Source organism: Hyperolius riggenbachi, chromosome 1, assembly GCF_040937935.1.
Source record: "Hyperolius riggenbachi isolate aHypRig1 chromosome 1, aHypRig1.pri, whole genome shotgun sequence".
NCBI classification, from domain to species: domain Eukaryota; kingdom Metazoa; phylum Chordata; class Amphibia; order Anura; family Hyperoliidae; genus Hyperolius; species Hyperolius riggenbachi.
The window spans coordinates 637,182,781-637,203,332 of record NC_090646.1 but is presented as its reverse complement, the minus strand read 5'-3'; the positions used below and the strand labels follow the sequence as shown (position 1 = coordinate 637,203,332).

Sequence of the window (20,552 nt, the reverse complement as noted above, 5' to 3'; positions counted from 1 at the left end):
GAAGGCGCAGGGGACTGAGGTGGCACATGGGGACTGAAGAGGCACATGGAGACAGAATGAGGCACAAAGGGAGACAGAAGGAGCCACATGAGGACAGAAGGAGGCAGAGTGGGACTGAAGGAGGAATAGAGGTGCAGAGGTAGCACAGGGGGACAAAGAAAGGCACAAGGGGACAGAAGGAGGCACAGGGGGACAGAAGGTGGCAGGAGTAGCACAGGGGGACTGAGGGAGGCACATGGAGACAGAAGGAGGCACAAAGGGAGACAGGAGGCATAAAGGGAGACAGAAGGACAAACGGGGTCAGACATGGCACAAGGGAATGAAGGAGGCACAAGGAGACAGAAGGAGGCACAAAAGGGACAGACAGAAGGAGCCACAAGGGGGGGGGGGAAGGATGAACAAGGCACAGAGGGACACTGTGGAAGTTGCCTGCAACTTACGCTAAGCAGATGCATTAGAAGCAAGTAATAGAACACCAGTGGGGGTGCGGCTTAGTCAGGGGCGTGGCTTCACCCAGGGGGCGTGGCTTGATCCAGCAACATGGCGCCCCCAGGACCAATGGCACTCCAGGCAATGGCCTGTACTGCCTATGCCTAGAGGCGCCCCTGTATGAAACCTTCCTGCACTTCTAGGGTATTTGGGAAACAAATACCTGATTTGGGCTGTATACTGTTATGCACTGCAACTTTTTTACACAATGCTAACACTGACTGCACTGATAGGTGTTGTTTGTATTCCCTGATGAAGCCCTTATGAAAAATAAGCGAAACATGTTGAGTTGTAACTTTTAGGTGTCGATGGCCCATATGCAATTAACTTTTCTCCTGAGTTTTCTCCTAAGTGATATTTTAAATATAAATATAAATCCCCAGCAGGCAAGAAAATATTTAAAATAGTCTTGGTAGCACTTTTTCACCTAATTTTTGGTACTATTTCATGTGCAAAGTGCTGAAAAATTATTCTAAATAGGAGATAAAAAATTATCTTAGAAGAAAACTCAGGAGAAAAAGTGAATTGTTTAAGGACCAAGTCTGGTATCTTGTTATAACGTTTTAATGTATATTACCCATCAATTGTTAGTATATATTTTTTGAATCAATATTTCAAAAGTTTTATTTACCACAAAGAAGAGCTCTTATTACTAAGTTATTAGATGTAGATGGTGTGTTAAGATCTTTGCTTAGAGTTGAAGAGACTTTAAAGAGACTGTAGCAACATTTTCAGCCCTATTTCTTCTATCCTATAAGTATCTATACCTGTTCTAATGTGGTCTGGATTACTGTAGCCTTCTCTAGTTGCACTGTCTCTGTAATATATCTAATCTTCTTTTCTTTGTCAAGCCTTGTTGACCCAGGGAGGAATGGGCTGCCTCTGTTGTAATGAATACAAGTTATGCATGCCCCCTGCATGTGTGCTTTGTTTACTCCTCATAGACAGTGTCTCTGCTCTCAGTTTCAGCTTGTCTGTGATGCAATTTGTGAGGCTGAGGGGGGAGGGAGCTGCCTGTCACATACTGAGAAACTGTGTGAATCTAAGACTGGAGTGCAGATAATTCACTATATAATAAAAACTTGTAGTATACTGTAACATGATACAGGGGCGCCTCTAAGCATAGGCAGTACAGGCCATTGCCTGGAGTGCCATTGGTCCTGGGGGGCGCCATGTTGCTGGATTAAGCCCCTCCCCAAATTTAGCCCCACCCCCATGGGTGTTACTTGATTCTACTGCATCTACTTAGCGCAAGTTGGGGGCAGCTGCCACCTCTATGCCTTGTGCATCCTTCTTTCCCCCTTCATTCCTCCTTCTGTCTCCTTGTGCCTCTTTCAGTCCCTTGTGCCATGTCTGACCCCGTTTGTCCTTCTCTCTCCCTTTGTGCCTCCTTCTGTCCCCCTGTGCCTTCCTATGTCTCCCTCCTGTCCCCCTGTGCTCCTCCTTTAGTCCTTATGTGACTCCTTCTATCCTCATTTGTGACTCCTTGTGTTCCCCTTTGAGCCTCCCACTGACCCTCTTGCAGAGTTGCCTGGTCCACCAGGCCGACCAGGCAGTCATGAGTGCTGGGGGGGGGAGGGGCATGGGGAGGGACCGCAGCCAACCCCCTGCCAGATGGTGTGTCCCCAGATGGTGAACTGGCTTGCGGCATCTAAAAGGCACCACGTCAGTTCACTGGTCGCAGCCCATAAGCTCACTACTACAGCCTGCGGAATCTGTGGGTTCCGGCAGACAGAGCAGGGCTACGGGAAAATGGTGTCCGAAGCCCTGCACTATAGACTATTTGTGTCTCCAGTGCAGGGCTTCGGGTGCAATTTTCTCATAGCCCTGCTCTGCCTGTCAGCATGGAAGTTTTGCAGCCGGAGTTGCTGCACAGAGATCATCGAGGGAGCTGCTGCACGCTGGAGGGAGGCCAGGAAAGGAGTCTTCTGCAGGTAAGTAAATGTTTTTTTCTTATAGGAGCAGGCAATTATTAGGGCTATAGGGGGAACTAATGGGAGAGGGGAGGAGCTCTGCCTGTGTATTTTCTGGTAAAACGCTGCCCACATTATGTATATTTTCTGGTGAAACACTGCCCACATTAGGCGTATTTTCTGGTGAAACACTGATGCAATAAGTGTAATTTCTGATGAAACGCTGAGGCACTATGATTATTTTCTAGTGAAGGCTGCTGCATTACAATTATTTTCATGGGGGGTACCATGGGATGGGGGTGGGGGGTGCCACTGGTTTTCTCGCCTGGAGTGACAAAATGGCTAGTGGTGCCCCTGACATGATATGTATATATATATATATATATATATATATACATATATATATATATATATATATATACATACTGTATATATTCACACAACCATCACTTCCTGGTTAGCGGTCATGTTGTTTGCTTGTAAACACTGCCTAAAACTGGCGATTAAAAGCCAGGATCGTGGCGGGGACCGGCAGAAACGGCAAAGAGGGACCCAGGAGATCACAGTGACTCGATTGGTATGTTTTTATTGTAAAAATCGGACAGTACAGATTCTCTTTAAGTTCTCAGCAGTCCTAACCTTGGGCCAATATGACCCAGGCCAGAGTTACAAATCTGTGCTGCCTAACAGCAGACAATTTTAATAATATCCAGGCTAAAAGTCGCAGGGTAATTTATAGGCTCCAGTAGTGTGCAACCTTCGGGAATCTGACTCAATAGTTCAATGATGCCCCGTGTGTGTGTGTGTGTGCGTGCGTGCGTGTGTGTGTGTGTGTACGTGTGTGTGTGTGTGTACGTGTGTGTGTGTGTGTGTGTGTGTGTACGTGTGTGTGTACGTGTGTGTGTGTGTGTGTGTGTACGTGTGTGTGTACGTGTGTGTGTACGTGTGTGTGTACGTGTGTGTGTGTGTACGTGTGTGTGTGTGTGTGTACGTGTGTGTGTGTGTGTGTGTACGTGTGTGTGTGTGTGTCTACGTGTGTGTGTGTGTGTGTACGTGTGTGTGTGTGTGTGTGTGTGTGTGTGTGTGTGTGTACGTGTGTGTGTGTGTGTGTGTGTGTGTGTGTGTGTGTGTGTGTGTGTACGTGTGTGTGTGTGTGTGTGTGTGTGTGTGTGTGTGTGCGTGCGTGCGTGCGTGTGTGCGTGCGTGTCAAGTCGCTGAGCTTCCGTACCCCTCCCCCGATGATTCTGTACCCCTCACAGCCCTCTTCCCACTTTTTGAGAAGTCAGTGAAATGTCAGAAATGAATTCCATGGCTTCCACGCAGGCCTGAGTAGCCGAGCGCCGCTGACAGGCAGGCACAGGTGTTTGCCAGCAGCACGGATTCAGACGGACTGAGTTTCACACAACCTTTTACCATCTGACATCTAAGAACAGCAAATCTCCCATGATCCCTGGGCAGGATAAAAGCAGTGACCTCACCGCAGGCATTACCAGCGTGGCACAGAAGGGCAGAGGAAAAACAAAGGCTACTGTCTGTACACACAGCTAACAGGCTGGGAAGGGCTGCACACTGTGTTTACTGAAAAATGGGTATCTCGTTTCCTACAGAGGTTAAAGAGGAACCGTCACGAAAATCTTAAAATGTAAAACACATACAAATAAGAAGTACATTTCTACCAGAGTAAAAAGAGCCGTAAATCACTTTTGTCCTGTGTTGCTGTCACTTACAGTAGGTAGGAGAAATCTGACATTACCGACAGGTTTTGGGCTAGTCCATCTCTTCATGGGGGATTCTCAGCATGGCCTTTTTTCTTTAGGAAAGGCATTCCCTGAAAATTATTAATACAAAGATGCTGGCCAGCCTCCTTGCTCGCTGCACACTATTTTGGCAGTTGGACGGAGCAACTGCCATTCACTAAGTGCTTTTAAAAATAAAGAAAACCCTGAGCACCCCCCTATGAAAAGATGGGCTAGTCCAAAATCTGTCGGTAATGTCAGATTTCTACTACTTACTGTAAGTGACAGCAACATAGGAGAAAAGTAATTTATGGATCATTTTACTCTGGGAAAAATGTACTTCCTATTTGTATGTGTGTTAAATATTAAGATTTTTGCGACAAATCCTCTTTCGTTCCTCTCCCAGTAAGGCTGCCCATAAATGTTAAAATTCTCAGAGGCTCAGACTTTAGACTTGCTGTAAGGGGGTGTCTTGACACCCTGGAGAGAAAGTACAGGAGCCAAAAATGGGTGCTCAAATAGCGTAGTATGTCGATAAATGGAGCAACAAACATGATGTAAATTGACTACTCACAAAGGTGGGTTGCAAGGTGCTACCAACCACAGAAGCAGGGGGAGACAATGAACCCAACTCCACTCTGGGTGTCCCAACTGAGACTAGGAAACGGTCGCTCTCCATTCTAAAAACATCAGGTCAACACAATGGTTGATACCATGTGTGATCTGTGTGGACCCCTCCTACATCAAGGTGTGGGGGGTTTATTTAAGCACAACTGGGGTAAAGAGGCGTCCAGATTCAGATAAAACGGAGTTAAAAGGAACAATAAAATGAAAAAAAGGGTGAGGAGGCAGGGGCGTAGCTAGAAATGACTGGGCCCCATAGCAAAAAAAAAATTATGGGCCCCCCCCCCCCCTCGACCTTCCAACCCCACAGACCTCGGACCTCCCACCCAAACATTTTGTGGGGCAATCTGATTTACCCACAAAATGCAACCAGATTGTCGGCAGATTTCCCTACAATATGCAACCAGATTGTCGGCAGATTTCCACACAATATGCAACCAGATTGTCGGCAGATTTCCACACAATATGCAACCAGATTGTCGGCAGATTTCCACACAATATGCAACCAGATTGTAGGCAGATTTCCACACAATATGCAACCAGATTGTCGGCAGATTTCCACACAATATGCAACCAGATTGTCGGCAGATTTCCACACAATATGCAACCAGATTGTCGGCAGATTTCCACACAATATGCAACCAGATTGGCGGCAGATTTCCCCACAAAATGCAACCAGATTGTTGGCAGATTTCCCCACAAATTGCAATCAGATTGTCGCCAGATTTCCCCACAAAATGCAATCAGATTGTCGCCAGATTTCCCCACAAAATGCAGTATATGTAGTTAGGTCTATAGTGGGCTAACATTAATTACCTGGAGGGAGGGTGGTTGGGCAGGCTGGCACACTATTTGCGGTGCAGGCAATGCACTGGGTAGGCAGTTAGGTAGCTGGGTGGGAGGGTAGGGAGATAGGTAGACGAGTGGGAGGGTAGGCAGATAGGTAGACGGGTGGGCAGTTAGGTAGCCGGGTGGGAAGTTAGGTAGAAAGGTGGGCAGTTAGGTAGCCGGGTGGGAAGTTAGGTAGAAAGGTGGGCAGTTAGGTAGCCGGTGGGAAGTTAGGTAGCCAGGTGGCAGGGTGGGCAGTTAGGTAGCCGGGTGGGCAGTTAGGTAGCTGGGTGGCAGGGTAGGCAGATAGGTAGCCAGGTGGGCAGCTAGGTAGCTGGGTGGGCAGTTAGGTAGCTGGGTGGCAGGGTAGGCAGTTAGGTGGCAGGGTGGGCAGTTAGGTAGCCAGGTGGGAGGGTGAGCAGTTAGGTAGCCTGGTGGGAGGGTGGATAGTTAGGTAGTGGGCAGTTAGGTAGCCGGGTGGGCAGCTAGGTAGCTGGGTGGGCAGTTAGGTAGCCGGGTGGGCAGTTAGGTAGCCAGGTGGGAGGGTGGGCAGTTAGGTAGCCAGGTGGGCAGTTAGGTAGCCGGGTGGGTGGGCAGTTAGGTAGCAGGGTGGGTGGGCAGTTAGGTAGCCCTCAGTTAGGTAGCCGGGTGGGCAGTTAGGTAGTGGGCAGTTAGGTAGCCGGGTGGGCAGTTAGGTAGCCGGGTGGGAGGGTGGGCAGTTAGGTAGCCGGGTGGGTGGGTGGGCAGTTAGGTAGCCGGGTGGGTGGGTGGGCAGTTAGGTAGCCCTCAGTTAGGTAGCCGGGTGGGCAGTTAGGTGGTGGGCAGTTAGGTAGCCGGGTGGGAGGGTGGGCAGTTAGGTAGCAGCCGGGTGGGAGGGTGGGCAGTTAGGTAGCAGCCGGGTGGGAGGGTGGGCAGTTAGGTAGCCGTGCGGGAGGGGAGGTAGCTGCCTCACCTGGGGTCCTTCCTCCTTTTATCAGCGGCGGGAGGTGCGTCATATACAGAAGGCTCCGTCGGAGTAATCAGCCACTAGAGGTTCAGCTGCCTCCGGGCTACGGTGTCCCCACTGTATTGCTGCTCGCAATAGACCAGGAAGTGGTGCGAGCAGCAATACAGTGGGGACACCGTAGCCCGGAAGCAGCTGAACCTCTAGTGGCTGCTTACCCCCGCCGGAGCCTTCTGTATATGACTCACCTCCCGCCGCTGATAAAAGGAGGGGGGGGGCCCAGGTGAGGAGGGGGGGGGGCACTGAGGTGAGGGAGGGGGCCCGGCGAAACAAAAAAAAAATAAACAAAACAAAAAAAAAGTCCTCTCGGGCAGCTGCGGGCCCCCTGCGACGTAGCGCTGCCGCGGGGCCCCGTAGCAACGCTATGGCGGCTATCCCCATTGCTACGCCACTGTGAGGAGGCTTACCTCAATCATGACAGTCTTGTAGTTGTTATAGAAAAAATAATTTTATTAATACGGGCAGTGCGTTTCATGAGTCAAAGCCCGCTTCCTCAGGCTAGTAACAGTGCGTGAGTATAGACAGCCGATTAGCAAGGGACACCATACCGACAGGGCAGGATTTATCATAAGGCACTGTAGGCATGTGCCTACAGGCGCCCGATGATGGAAAATCGGCTCAATCCCCTCCCCTAGTGCTTCCCTACCTCATTCCCTATGAAGAGTCCCAAGCAGAGAGCAAATGAGAGATTGCTCACCCAGCTCTTGGCTTTCCACTGACGAGGTCTCCCAAGGGAGAAGTGTGATAGCTGAGCCAGCCAGCACACTTGCGGTGCGGTTCTGCGGGGGTTGGTGGGTTCCTGAAGGGCGAAGTCTAGGATGCCAGGACATCTGTGCTTATAGTATCCTGTGATGTAAACCCAGTATGCATACCGACATTCCATTATCCGGAAGGGTGGATGGACAGATATTGCGGCTGCATCTCAGGTTTATGGAGGTGACAAGTTGGTGGTGAGACCCTTATGGAACTTTACTGCTGTGCTGGCAAGCTGAATAATTCATGCAATCCTTGCAAATCTGCCCTGATTTATAACTCTATCCCCCTCTCTGAAGATCTGGGTGTATGGTACCGGTACCAGAAGGGATGTATGAGTGTGTATGTGCAGTAGTGAACACGGTGTGTTGGAGCGCTCCCATATAGCTAGTTTTCATTATTTTTAATTGGCTGCTTTATCATTTGTGTATACTTTACCAATAAAACTGTTTTTCTATTTCTGCTAACACCATGAGCGACCACAGTTTATTTAGATCATTTGTAAGTGTGAACCGAGCATTAGAGAGTGAATGGGAATACTTTTTGTTTAAACCACCTATGGACATAACTGGTATTGGAACATAATGACATTTTTGTACATAATACATGAATGTATTCAAACATCGTTTATACGGGTTCCAAGTCAACCTTACACGCAGGTGCATGTTTAATATTAAGAATGGCCACACAATAACAGATTTATTCATACATGGATTCTGCTTTCATTCATTTTTCAAGTGTCACCTACTCTGGAACTCTGCCGAAATCCTCCAACTGTTCGGCTTCAGCTGCATAGATCTTGGCATATTCGCGTGCCGTGTTCTGTACATAGCATTCCTGCAAGGCAAAGTCACATAAATCATTCAACGTCGATGAACACCTAAAGGAACGAAAGGTCTCACATGTTGCAATTAGTGATGGTCATGTCCAGGAGAACTCATGGAGAAGCATGTGATCAGTTTGGTCAGGTGATAGATGTGTAAGACTCTGATTTGCTAGTCATGATCATGTGCTAAATCTGGATGTGCTCACAGCAAATTAGAACTTTGCAAAACTATCAGCTGATCAAACTGATCACATGCTTCTCCATGAGTTCTCCTAGACATGACCATCACTGGCTGCAATAATACCATGGCAACCTACAGAACAGAATGGCTGGATCACACATATGAGTAAGTACCGGAACAGAATGAGAGGTGCTAGCATTTCTAAACCTCTACTAGCCTCTGTCTGCAGGGAGGGCCTGGGGTCAGAGGGAGCCCCAACTTCTTATCTACCATCCCTATGAAATAGAGCCCCGAGCTTCCCCAGAATGCAGAGCTACCATATTTGGTAGGTCCCCCCTTGTATAGGTAGCCAGATGTGCCCCCAGTATAAGGTACTTCCTCTGCCCCAGTTTAGGTAGCCAGATGTGCCCTAAGCATCAGGTGGCCCCTTCCCCTGTCTAGGTAGCCAGATATGTCCCCAGTATTAGGCAGCCCCCTTCCCCATTATAGAATTTGAGTGTGCAAAAGATTCATATCGTTATGTACTGTTAGATGGTGTCATACTTCTTTATTTCATCCTTCGGTCTAGATGATTAAAGTCTCTAGGTAACTACTACACAGTTGTGTTTGTCTGCAGGTATCATAGCTACCTACTGGCTTGCAATGCGTCCCCTCTTTGTACACCATGCTCCTGACAAGTCCCAACTTCTGATGGACTACAGTAAGGTCTTCTGGTGGGCCTCAGGTACACAGGAGCACCTCCTCACTGCTCTATACTGAACACCTCCTCCATACTCTATACTGTAAGGTCTTCTGATGGGCCTCATGTACACTAAAGCACCTCATCACTACTCTATATTGTAAGGTATTCTGATGGGGCCCCAGGAACACAAGAGCACCTTCTCTCTGCTCTATACTGTAATGTCTTTTGATAGGCGTTATGTACACAAGAGCACCTCCTCCCTGCTCTATACAATTATGTCTTCTGGTGGACCTCAGGTACACAAGAGCACCACCTCCCTGCTCTAGTCTTCTGATAGGCCTCAGGTACACAAGAATACCCTGCTCTATATAATTAGGTCTTCTGATGGATCTCAGGTACACAAGAGCATCTCCTCTATACTGTAAGGTCTTTTGATGGTCCTCATGTACACAAGAGCACCTTCTCCCTGCTCTGCTCTCATTCCCCTATTGTGTTTGAAGCAGAGAGAAATAAGAAAAGGGGATACATGGCAGTGACTGCAAGCCAGATAACTAGAGATTAAGGTGTTGGGGGGCCTGGGGCACCTCTTAGTCTAATAGAAATCAGTGTGTGATGGCTGGGGTGGGTAGGAGGGATGGAGGGGGCACTTTGGTGTCTCAGCCTTTGGTGCTGGAGGACCTTTTCCAGCACTGACCTCAGATACTCTGATCCAACACTGAACAAGTTTATCTTACCTGTACAGCCAGTTTGTAGTTCTTCTGCACCAGTTCATCATTGGTCTTGGTTCCATAGGCAATGGCATTGTGCACCTTCAGCACACACAGGTGACCAGGATTAAACACTGGCAACAAGCCGCACATCACTTTACTTCTGAAGGCCTTTCTGTGGACCCCTTCTCCAAAGTGCAATTCCTCTGTGGCTATCCGACCATGAAGGTTTCCACCAAAGTACATATCAGTGATAAAATCTTCCCGGAAGAGCAGCTGGTTGAATTCAATCTCCTCTCCACCTATTAGAGGAAATGAATAGTTCTTTTTTTTCCAAGTGTTTAATTTATGAGGCTTGCAATATATATTTGAACTTTTTTAAGCCGGAAAACATTGGATATCACAAATGTAAACTTGATTTGCTTTGAGCTCTACCTGCTGTTATGACTGACAAGGTTTGTAAAGGGCCATCCTGAGAAAGGAATTGTTAAAGAGGAGCTGTCAGCCATACTATCTCAGAAAAAAAATAAATATATATATAACATTTGTATTGCACTGTCCACATTTTGATTTAAGTGATTTTTTTTCTACAGTAAAAAAGAGAACATCCTTCTTAGCATTTACCATTTTAAGTGTGGCTATTTTGAAGCCAATCCTGAAGTAATTTCCTCCCTTACTCTCCTCTGCCTGATTTGCCCGCCCTTTACTATGGAAAATGCATTGTCTCAGGATAAATATTGGCCAATCAGAGAGGACCACAGGTGTGGGAGGGGAAAACAAGAGGGAGGGAAAGAGGCTTCAGCCAATCAGGCTGCATTAGTTAAGTCTGAGGGGAAGTAGAGAAAAAGGACAACCCAGCATGCCCTGAAACTTCCTTTTTGTGTACCAAATCTTGTGTGTACCAAATAAGAGTCAGGTAAACTGGGGAATGATCATTTATCAACAAGAAAAGTAATAGTGATTTTAACTTTTGGATTGCCTGGTTAGCATCCTTATTACTTACCAGATAAAAATTGATTTTTGATTTTATGCCCGACAGTTAATTTTCTATCCTAGCATCCGTGGTGTGGCAATAGGGGATGCAGAGGTTGCAACTGCACCAGGGACCCTGAAACAGAGGGGCCAATAGGGGCACTCCTTCATCCATTTTGTTAGTGTTTCATGAGTGCTATGCTGTCCCCCATGCCCATGTACAGTGTTTTAAAGTCTCACCTCTCTGCTGGTGTGACTCCTGGCCTTCTCCGCTGTCACTGCCTTGTCCACCATCACTGCAGTCTATTGTACCCCGTGGCACCAGGTGCATGTAATGTCATAACATGTGCCTGGTGCCACTTGGTACTGGCGCTCACGGTGACGGTGTACATGCTGATAACAATGGAGGAGACCAGGATTTGCACTGGTGGAGAGGAGAAACTTTAGAGAGTATGGGCTCCAGGGGGACATTTTTATACTTAGATGGTGGCCAGGTAGGCGGCAGAGATGCGAGGCCGATTTCTGAATTGGGAATCGGCCTGCGATGTATGAGCAGGCATCAGATCCCTCTCTGATCAGATTTAATGGCATTATATACCAACCTGTTTGCTTGTGTTGCGGCAGGCTTGGGTAGGCTTTGTCGGCGACGCTCATTTTGTCCCCTCTGTCCCGCTCTGTCTCCCTCCCCACGTCTCTTCTCTGCCTCCTCCTCTGCTTAGACAGTAGTTAGAGCAGGGCTACAAGAAAATGGCCACAGGAGTCTGCTTTTGTGTACATCGGCGGCCTTTTTTTGTAGCCCTGCTCTAACTATGAGCAGAGGGTGGAGGAGAGCAGATCAGCGAGGAGAGAGAGCCAGAGTGGGAATATCTTGGTGGAGCGGATGAGGAGAAGGAGAAGAGCAGTGGCTATGGAGAGGTGAGTATATAAAGGGTGTGACCAGTGGCGGACACAGGCAGCAGTGGGCCCCTGTGCAAAAAATCAATTGTGGGCCCCCCTGACCTGCGGCGTGGATAGGACCGGCGTGGCAATGACCGGATAAGGGCGGAGCTAACTGTAATTTAAAGTGATCCCGGGGTGAGTGATATGGAGGCTGCCATATTTATTTCCTTTTAAACAATACTAGTTGCCTGGCGGCCCTGCTGATCTATTTGGCTGCAGTAATAAACTGAATTACACCAGCAACAAGCATGCAGCTTAATCTTCTCAGTTCTGACAATATTGTCAGAAACCCCTGACCTGCTGCATGCTTGTTCAGGGTCTATGGTTGAAAGAATAAGAGGCAGAGGACCAGAACGGCAACCAGGCAACTGGTATTGCTTAAAAGGAGAGAAATATGGCAGCCTCAATATTATTCTCACCTCAGGTTCCCTTGAAAAGTGCAACGCAAAGACAGTGGGCCCAAGTTTTGGTGACCCTTTCCCCAGAAAATTCACATAATTGTGCAGGTTTTCTCAAGAAAATACACATAATGTGAGCAGATTTGCCCAGAAAATACATTCAATCATGTCGGCAGATATGCCCAGAAAATACCTGCAATCATGTCGGCAGATATGCCCAGAAAATACCTGCAATCATGTCGGCAGATATGCCCAGAAAATACCTACAATCATGTCGGCAGATATGCCCAGAAAATACGTGCAATCATGTCGGCAGATTTGCCCAGAAAACACATGCAATCATGTAGCAAATTTGCCCAGAACATACATGCAATCATGTGGCAGACCTGCCCAGAACATACACGCAATCATGTGGCAGACCTGCCCAGAACATACACGCAATCATGTGGCAGACCTGCCCAGAACATACACCTGCTAAAATAAATAATAAAAAAAAAACATTTACTCACCTGCAGCAGCAGACCTCCTGTCCCAGCCTCCATCCGGTGCGCAGCTCCCATGGGTGGTTGGGTGGATAGGTAGCCTGGTGGGTAGGTAGGCAGCCGGGTGGGTAGGTAGGTAGCCCTTAGCCGGGTGGGTAAGTAGCCTGGTGGGTGGCTGGGTAGCCGGGTGGGTAGCCTGGTGGGTGGCTGGGTAGGCGGGTGGGTAGGTAGCCTGGTGGGTGGGTGGGTAGGTGGGTGGTTAGGTAGCTGGGTGGGTGGGTAGGTAGCCTGGTGGGTGGCTGGGTAGCCGGGTGGGTAGCCTGGTGGGTGGCTGGGTAGGCGGGTGGGTAGGTAGCCTGGTGGGTGGGTGGGTAGGTGGGTGGTTAGGTAGCTGGGTGGGTGGGTAGGTAGCCTGGTGGGTTGGTAGGTAGCCGGGTGGGTAGGTAGGTAGGTAGCCTGGTGGGTAGGTAGGTAGCCGGGTGGGTGTGTAGGTAGCCGGGTGGGTGGTTAGGTAGCCGGGTGGGTAGGTAGCCGGGTGGGTGGGTAGGTAGCCGGCAGGGTGGTTAGGTAGCCGGGTGGGTAGGTAGCCAGGTAGATAGCCGGCAGGGTGGTTAGGTAGCCGGGTGGGTAGCTAGGTAGCCGGGTGGGTAGGTAGCCAGGTAGATAGCCGGCAGGGTGGTTAGGTAGCCGGGTGGGTAGCTAGGTAGCCGGGTGGGTAGGTAGGCAGCCGGGTGGGTAGGTAGGTAGCCCTTAGCCGGGTGGGTAAGTAGCCTGGTGGGTGGCTGGGTAGCCGGGTGGGTAGCCTGGTGGGTGGCTGGGTAGGCGGGTGGGTAGGTAGCCTGGTGGGTGGGTGGGTAGGTGGGTGGTTAGGTAGCTGGGTGGGTGGGTAGGTAGCCTGGTGGGTTGGTAGGTAGCCGGGTGGGTAGGTAGGTAGGTAGCCTGGTGGGTAGGTAGGTAGCCGGGTGGGTGTGTAGGTAGCCGGGTGGGTGGTTAGGTAGCCGGGTGGGTAGGTAGCCGGGTGGGTGGGTAGGTAGCCGGGTGGGTAGGTAGGTATCCGGGTGGGTAGGTAGCCGGGTGGGTGGTTAGGTAGCCGGGTGGGTGGTTAGGTAGCCGGGTGGGTGGGTAGGTAGCCGGCAGGGTGGTTAGGTAGCCGGGTGGGTAGGTAGCCAGGTAGATAGCCGGCAGGGTGGTTAGGTAGCCGGGTGGGTAGCTAGGTAGCCGGGTGGGTAGGTAGCCGGGTGGGTAGGTAGCCAGGTAGATAGCCGGCAGGGTGGTTAGGTAGCCGGGTGGGTAGCTAGGTAGCCGGGTGGGTAGGTAGCCGGGTGGGTAGGTAGCCAGGTAGATAGCCGGCAGGGTGGTTAGGTAGCCGGGTGGGTAGCTAGGTAGCCGGGTGGGTAGGTAGCCAGGTAGGTAGCCGGCAGGGTGGTTAGGTAGCCGGGTGGGTAGCTAGGTAGCCGGGTGGGTAGGTAGCCGGGTGGGTAGGTAGCCAGGTAGATAGCCGGCAGGGTGGTTAGGTAGCCGGGTGGGTAGGTAGCCAGGTAGATAGCCGGCAGGGTGGTTAGGTAGCCGGGTGGGTAGGTAGCCAGGTAGATAGCCGGCAGGGTGGTTAGGTAGCCGGGTGGGTAGCTAGGTAGCCGGGTGGGTGGGTAGGTAGCCTGGTTAGGTAGCGGGGTAGGTAGCCGGGTGGGTAGGTAAGGTAGCCGGGTGGGTAGCTATCCGGGTGGGGGGCCCGACTCCTATCCTCCCTCACTCACCTCGGGGCCCCCCTCCCGGTATGCGCTGCAGCCGGCGGGAGAGCAGAAAATACAGGAAGTCTCCGGCCGGGGCTGCAGCAGACGCTAGAGGCAGCTGCTGCTTAGTTTCCGATATGTCTCCAAGTTGGAGACCAAGCGGCAGCTGCCGCCCCGGCCGGAGACTTCTTGTATTTTCCGCTCTCCCGCCGCATGAGGGGGGGGGGGGGGGGGGCAAGGTGAGGGGGGAGGACAGGAGTTGGGCCCCCCAGGTTAAAAAAAAAAAACCATAAAAAAAAATAAATAAAAAAAAACCTGCAATACTTAATGGGCCCCTGAAGCAGCAGAACTTCAGGGGCCCTCGTGCGGCGGCACGGCCTGCACGGCCGTATGTCCGCCACTGGGTGTGACTTCTTTTATATACTTCTCCTGTTTGAAGCATCTCTGCACTCTCTCTGCACAAGGCAGGAGCAAGAACTGTTCCAAACAGCAGCATATTGTCCCTGTATCCCCATTATTGTACCAGTAGCAGCATATTGTCCCTGCAGCAACCTTATTGTGCCAGCAGCACTGCTTATTTATTATACATATGTGATGTATCTGCATGTTCAGCGTTATGTGTCACGACCTGGAAACGGTTGGGAACCATGGATCTATGGGAACCTTTAGAAAGAAAAGTTAATTGAATAACGGTCCTAATCTCTGCCCTGTGTGTTTCTCTCATTCATTATCTCTCTTCATCATCCCTCTTATATTATTATCCTCCACCGATCAGCACTATGTGGTTTTGGAACATAATAACTCTATGCACATGGCGTCCACACCGTATATTATCTTGTTACACCTGTAGCAATTTAATTGCAGTGTCATTATTTCTGGTTATTGCTATTCAGTGCTTATAAAGTGCTGCAGGGATGTAATTTTCAGTGTAATGGAAGGAAGAGGGGCGAGCTTACAGTTCGCAGCGCAGAATCGATAATAACCCACGGCAGTGGAGAGAATGGAAATTCTGTTTCTTTTCCTTCCACAATACTTGTCAATTCTGTCATCATATCTCAGGTTTATGTTTCCTTATTATGCGCTCTGAGCCTCGGTTCATTTTATCCTCACATCAAAACATTCAGCAGTGCCAGAGATAAGGGAGGCTGAAATAATATGCAGCTTTTCTCTATACATCAAGCCTGGAACCTCAAGCCTAAGGCCAGGCAGAAGGAACACTTAATACCAAATGTACATCTGTTGTTGTTGGCATTGTTAAAGGAGAACTGTAATGAGAGGTATATGAAGGCTGCAATATTTATTTCCTTTTAAGCAATACCAGTTACCTGGCAGCCCTGCTGAGCCATCTGCCTGCAGAATCACACCAGAAACAAGCATGCAGCTAATCTTGTCAGATCTGTCAAAAATGTCAGAAACACCTGATCAGCTGCATGCTTGTTCAGGGTCTAGGGCAAAACGTATTAGAGGCAGGGGATTAGCAGGATAGCCAGGCAACTGGTATTGCTTAAAAGGAAATCAATATGGCAGCCTCCATATACCTCTCACTACAGTTCTCTTTTAAGGGTTTTTTGTGTGTGGCTTGTCAATAAGGATGTACAGTATTGCAAATCTATGCGCCTCAAAAAAGGACCAATCAAAGGCAATTTGATGCAAACTTAGTCCCTGCAGTCTGTTAGGTCCCTCGCTGTATTTCCTATCCTCTCCATTGTGCCGCTGGCCCTACTAAAAGATCCAAGTGATGCCCCAGTGTCAGAGGTAGCAGCCTGTCCACGTGCCTCCTCAATCTTGCTCCTGTGGATGGGAGTGTTCTGCACTTGCACAGTTTGCAAACACTTAAACTGCGCCTGGGTACAGCGCTCCCAACCACAGGAGTGTTAAAGAGAAACTCCAACCAAGAATTGAACTTTTTCCCAATCAGTAGCTGATACCCCATTTTACATGAGAAAGACAATGATTTTCACAAACAGACCATCAGGGGGCGCTGTGTGACTGATTTTGTGCTGAAATCCCTCCCACAAGAACCTCTGAAGACCGCGGTACTCCTGGCAAACAGCCACAATGTAACAATGTTCAGAGACAGGAAACAGCTGTTATTAGCTGTCTAACAGCCAGAGCAGCTAGAAACAGCTAAATAACCTGCCCACAGTAACAATGTCTCCATGTAATAAATGTCAGAATGTGAATCTGGGAGAGGAAAGATTTTACAATGAGCAAACACTGACTAAATCATTTATACATTATTATGGTAAAAAATGAAGCACTTTTTTTACTACATTATTTTCACTGGAGTTCCTCTTTAACAGAAGGCAGGCAGTTGGGTCTGAGCATGTGCAGTAGCTAGATTTTTCAGAGTGGACAACGGAAGCCTGGAGAGGATCAGAACTACAGTGAGGCAAGAGTAAGATTCCTTTTACACTTAGCTGCTCTCAGTTATAACTGAAAGAAAACTGATTTTCAAACTAATGCCCATGGTTTCCTATGGCTCAGTTCTTACTATGCGTGTTTTAACTAAAAGCTTTCTCACAGTGAAAAAAAATGTGTACCAATGTATTAAGGACTCATTCAGACTATGCGTGCTGCCGTGCGCATTTTGGCAGCGCGTATAGTGTGCGATGCGCAAGAACGGTACAAGGGCATAGACAGCCCTTCTATCGTTCCCATCATATGCGCCTCACAGCAGCGCGATGCGCTATCGTGCTGCTGCATGCATTTTCGGGAATCGCAGCGCAGATCCCATTCATTGTACTGAATGGGATCTGCAGCGCATAGCAGCGCAGATGGCGTGCAATCGTACGCGTTGCGTCCCGATAGCAGAGCCATCTGCGCTAAATAATGTGAACGAGGCCTAAGTGTAAAAGGGCCCTTAGACTGCAGGGGGTGGGAAGAAGACCCAGGTAAGTAAATATCTCCAAGCCCCCCCTCCCCCATCTTAATATTCCTTGAATCCCCCCTGTACACAGCTTGGTATTGGGCACAGTAGCAAGTAGATTTCATTGGCCCAGTTTCACGCAGCATACAATTTGCATTCAATCTGCATGAAAGCCAATGGGAATCGGAATGATTCTCTGTAATATGTTCCAACATGACAGCCGTTTAAAAACAAACGACTGCTGCGGGTGGCCTGCTTCGTGAAAAAATGTTGTTTGATGAATTTTTATTAAATGATGTTGTGCGATATCGTAAAAAATATCATTTACTGCACACACCTTTAGACTTCCAAAGCCTCATTGTGAACGTGAGAATCTATTATACTGTGCATGCAGGGAGGAACTACAAATCATGGCGCCCCCCAGTAGAACTTTGAAGGCCCCCCTCCAATGTTCACACCCCTTCCCTAGCCTGCCCTTTGGTGACCCTCACAGCCTGGAGGCCCATCTCACAAGGGCCATAAAACAAGTGTGTCCATCGCACTCTTCACACCCATAACAAGTGCAGCCACAAAGCACTTGATCTGAAGGATAGACCCTTTTATCAGAGGGAGTGAAGTAGTATTTGGGGCCCCCTTACAGCTTTGGGCCCTGCTGCAGTCACAGGGGCCACTCCCCTGTAGTTACGCCCCTGTGTGGCATGCTCTGGGTCAGCTATTTTTCCCATAATAGGTAATGTTCCCTTACAAGTCACAGAAAGACAAAGGCCTCAATCCACTATGCACTTTAGACTAGTCTACAGATAGTTTTTAGTCTACTGATGGTTTGGTGTAAAGCTTTTGACCTGTTTTTAGACCTGCTCTAACATTCAGTAAGGAGTAACCACACCCACTTTTTCTGACAGAGATTAGACCAGCTGATTTCTGTCGGTAAAGTAATTCTCTGAGGTATTTTACATGTGAGGACGGAACCTTTTGAATTAATTATGTAGGAGTTTAATTGTATGCAGAGGAGAGCTCATCAGAGGAGAAGGATGTCAGTCATAGCTACTCGCTTGTGAATTGCATCTTTTGATCATTTCCCCTGCTTTACCCACCTAATTACCAAATGGTTTAGACCAGGTCTAAAAACAGGTCTAAAACATTTAGAAATAGTGAATCCCCCTTTGATGCAACTGACCAAACCATCAGTAGACTAAAAACCATCAGTAGACTAGTCTAAACTGCTTAGTGAATTGAGGCCATTGACCACAGACACGAGTGACACTCTGCAGTCACGTAACTCTCTGCAGTCACTTAGTATTTATAATACTCAGATGTGCCTCCGATTCTCTGATTCCCAGTTATGGGCTTCTGGGTAATGAGTCATTTTCTTACGGGACGAGATGCGGAGACGATACTCAAGGTGGAGGAGGAGGAGGGACGCTGTGTCCACTACTAAAGAAATGTTCTTAGTGTTGTCTATAATTAGATGTAACGTCTCACTGGAAAGATGAAAGGTAATCGTGTGTCTGGAAGCCTCTGCGTCTCCCTTGACTATGGATAAATAATATTCTTGGAATACATTATCAGATCCGTCTGGCAGAGATGGTCACCTCTTGTAAAATGTCCTCTCTCTCTTTTCCTTGGCTACTTACTGGTAGTATCACTTGACAATGTGACGCCGTACGCTATGACAGCATGGTGGTTACAGCTCAAGCTAAAGCCCAAAACAGAACAGGGCCAACTGTCATAGCAAACAGGAAGATAAGTGCAAGTCAACAGCTTGATTCCTCTCCTCCCTGGATTAAGCTGGTGGGCGGGTCATCACGTGTGACCATGTTACACTTTAAGTGGAAAGAAAATTAGATGCCTGACTAAATTTCCCAGCATCCCTAGTAACCAGAAAGCATTTTGTCTAAAGGAAGAGGTGGGGCCTGTGATTACAGGAAGTAGGTAATGAGCAATTGAAGTAAAGGAAACCCGAAATGGGGCCGTCACAAGCTTCAGGGAGCCCCCAGGTTGCTTCAGAGAGCCCCCAAAACAAAATAGCAGGTGCTGCACTCCACGTGAAAAAAAGGGCAACAGATGATCGGTTGTATAGAAAAATCGAATTTTTTTTTCTTAGATCAAGAAAACGTATTGAATTTCCATTTTTTTCGATATTTTTCAAATCGACCATGGTGGGAAATACTGATCCATTTTTCAGAAAATTCAATGGCATAAAATATATTATAAATATATTTATATATATATATTTTTTATGTTTTTGATTATTGTTTTCATAATAGGTGAAAAATTGAACTCACGTCAGATGCAGAGCAGGATTATCCACCAGGCAACCTAGGCAGGTGCTTAGTGGGTGTCAAGGGGCCTACCTGCCACCTTCTTTCACTCCTCTCCACTTCAACTTACCAAAAGGACCCCAAATCTTCTACCTTGTCAAGTGCTCCATTACATCCTAATCCATCTCTTGTCATATGTTTCAACAGTTAGTCAATTGAAAAAATCGATGGCAATTCTCAAAAAAAAAAAGTCTATCATTTGAGCACCTTAAAGGGGAACTTCAGCCTAAACAAACATACTGTCATTAAGTTACATTAGTTATGTTAATTAAAATAGATAGGTAATATATTCTCTTACCCACCCTGTTTTAAAAGAACAGGCAAAGGTTTGTGATTTCATGGGGGCAGCTATCTTTTTCATGGGGGCAGCCATCTTTTTGGATGTAAGAAGGTTACAGGGAGCATGAGACACAGTTCCAACTGTCCTGATCACCCCTCCCAGCTGCGCGCTAGGCTTCAAATCTCAAATTCAAAATAAAAAACAAAACAAATTTGCGCCAAAACAGCAGAAGGATAACAACAACATCAGAAATCCCATCATGCTTTGCCCAGCATCAGGGGAGAAGTGCCCGGGCAGTTTTCTTCTGTGCAGCTAAAAATGAGGCTTGGGTAAGAAAAACAAAGTTCTGATGCTGTGAAACCGTTAAAGAAACACCAAGCCTTTTCAGTGCTGCTGAGTACATTTTTTAGTCTGGAGGTTCACTTTAAAAGGTACCTGTACCTCAGTAAGGGGAAGCATTTAAATGGTCCAGAGGCTTTCTTGGTGCTCCTACGCCCCTCCCGCGCTGCGCTGGGACTCTCTACACAGTCAAATCGACAGCGATCCCCTCCATCTACGAGCATGGCTGCAATGCGCAAGCACAAAATACAGCCCAGTGAGCCTACACCTGTCCAGTGACATGGAGCCACTCGGCTATTTTCTCCTTGCACAAGCGGCTTCTGTGCTACTGTAAAGGGGAGAACCTACTGGTGCCTGCACAGTGCGGCCGTGTTTGTGCATGGAGGGGCGCGGAGCTGCAAAGATGAAGAGGGTCCCAGCCTGCAGCAGAGGGATAGTGGAGGATTGGGGAAGTCCAAAGCAAAGGATTGGGGAGCAGCA

General features: G+C 48.4%; 1 protein-coding gene across 3 annotated transcripts in view; it reads right to left on the bottom strand.

The window, feature by feature from the left end:
* The window catches only part of ALPK2 (alpha kinase 2), a 221,810-nt gene that overhangs the window by 20,494 nt on the left and 180,764 nt on the right, over nt 1-20,552 (bottom strand). For all 3 annotated transcript variants that reach the window (XM_068251267.1, XM_068251268.1, XM_068251266.1), the window contains 2 exons: nt 9,770-10,044; nt 8,095-8,183 (listed from right to left, as the gene is read on the bottom strand). In XM_068251267.1, the coding sequence (XP_068107368.1) occupies nt 8,095-8,183; nt 9,770-10,044 (364 nt within the window). The remainder of the gene's footprint in view (nt 1-8,094; nt 8,184-9,769; nt 10,045-20,552) is intronic.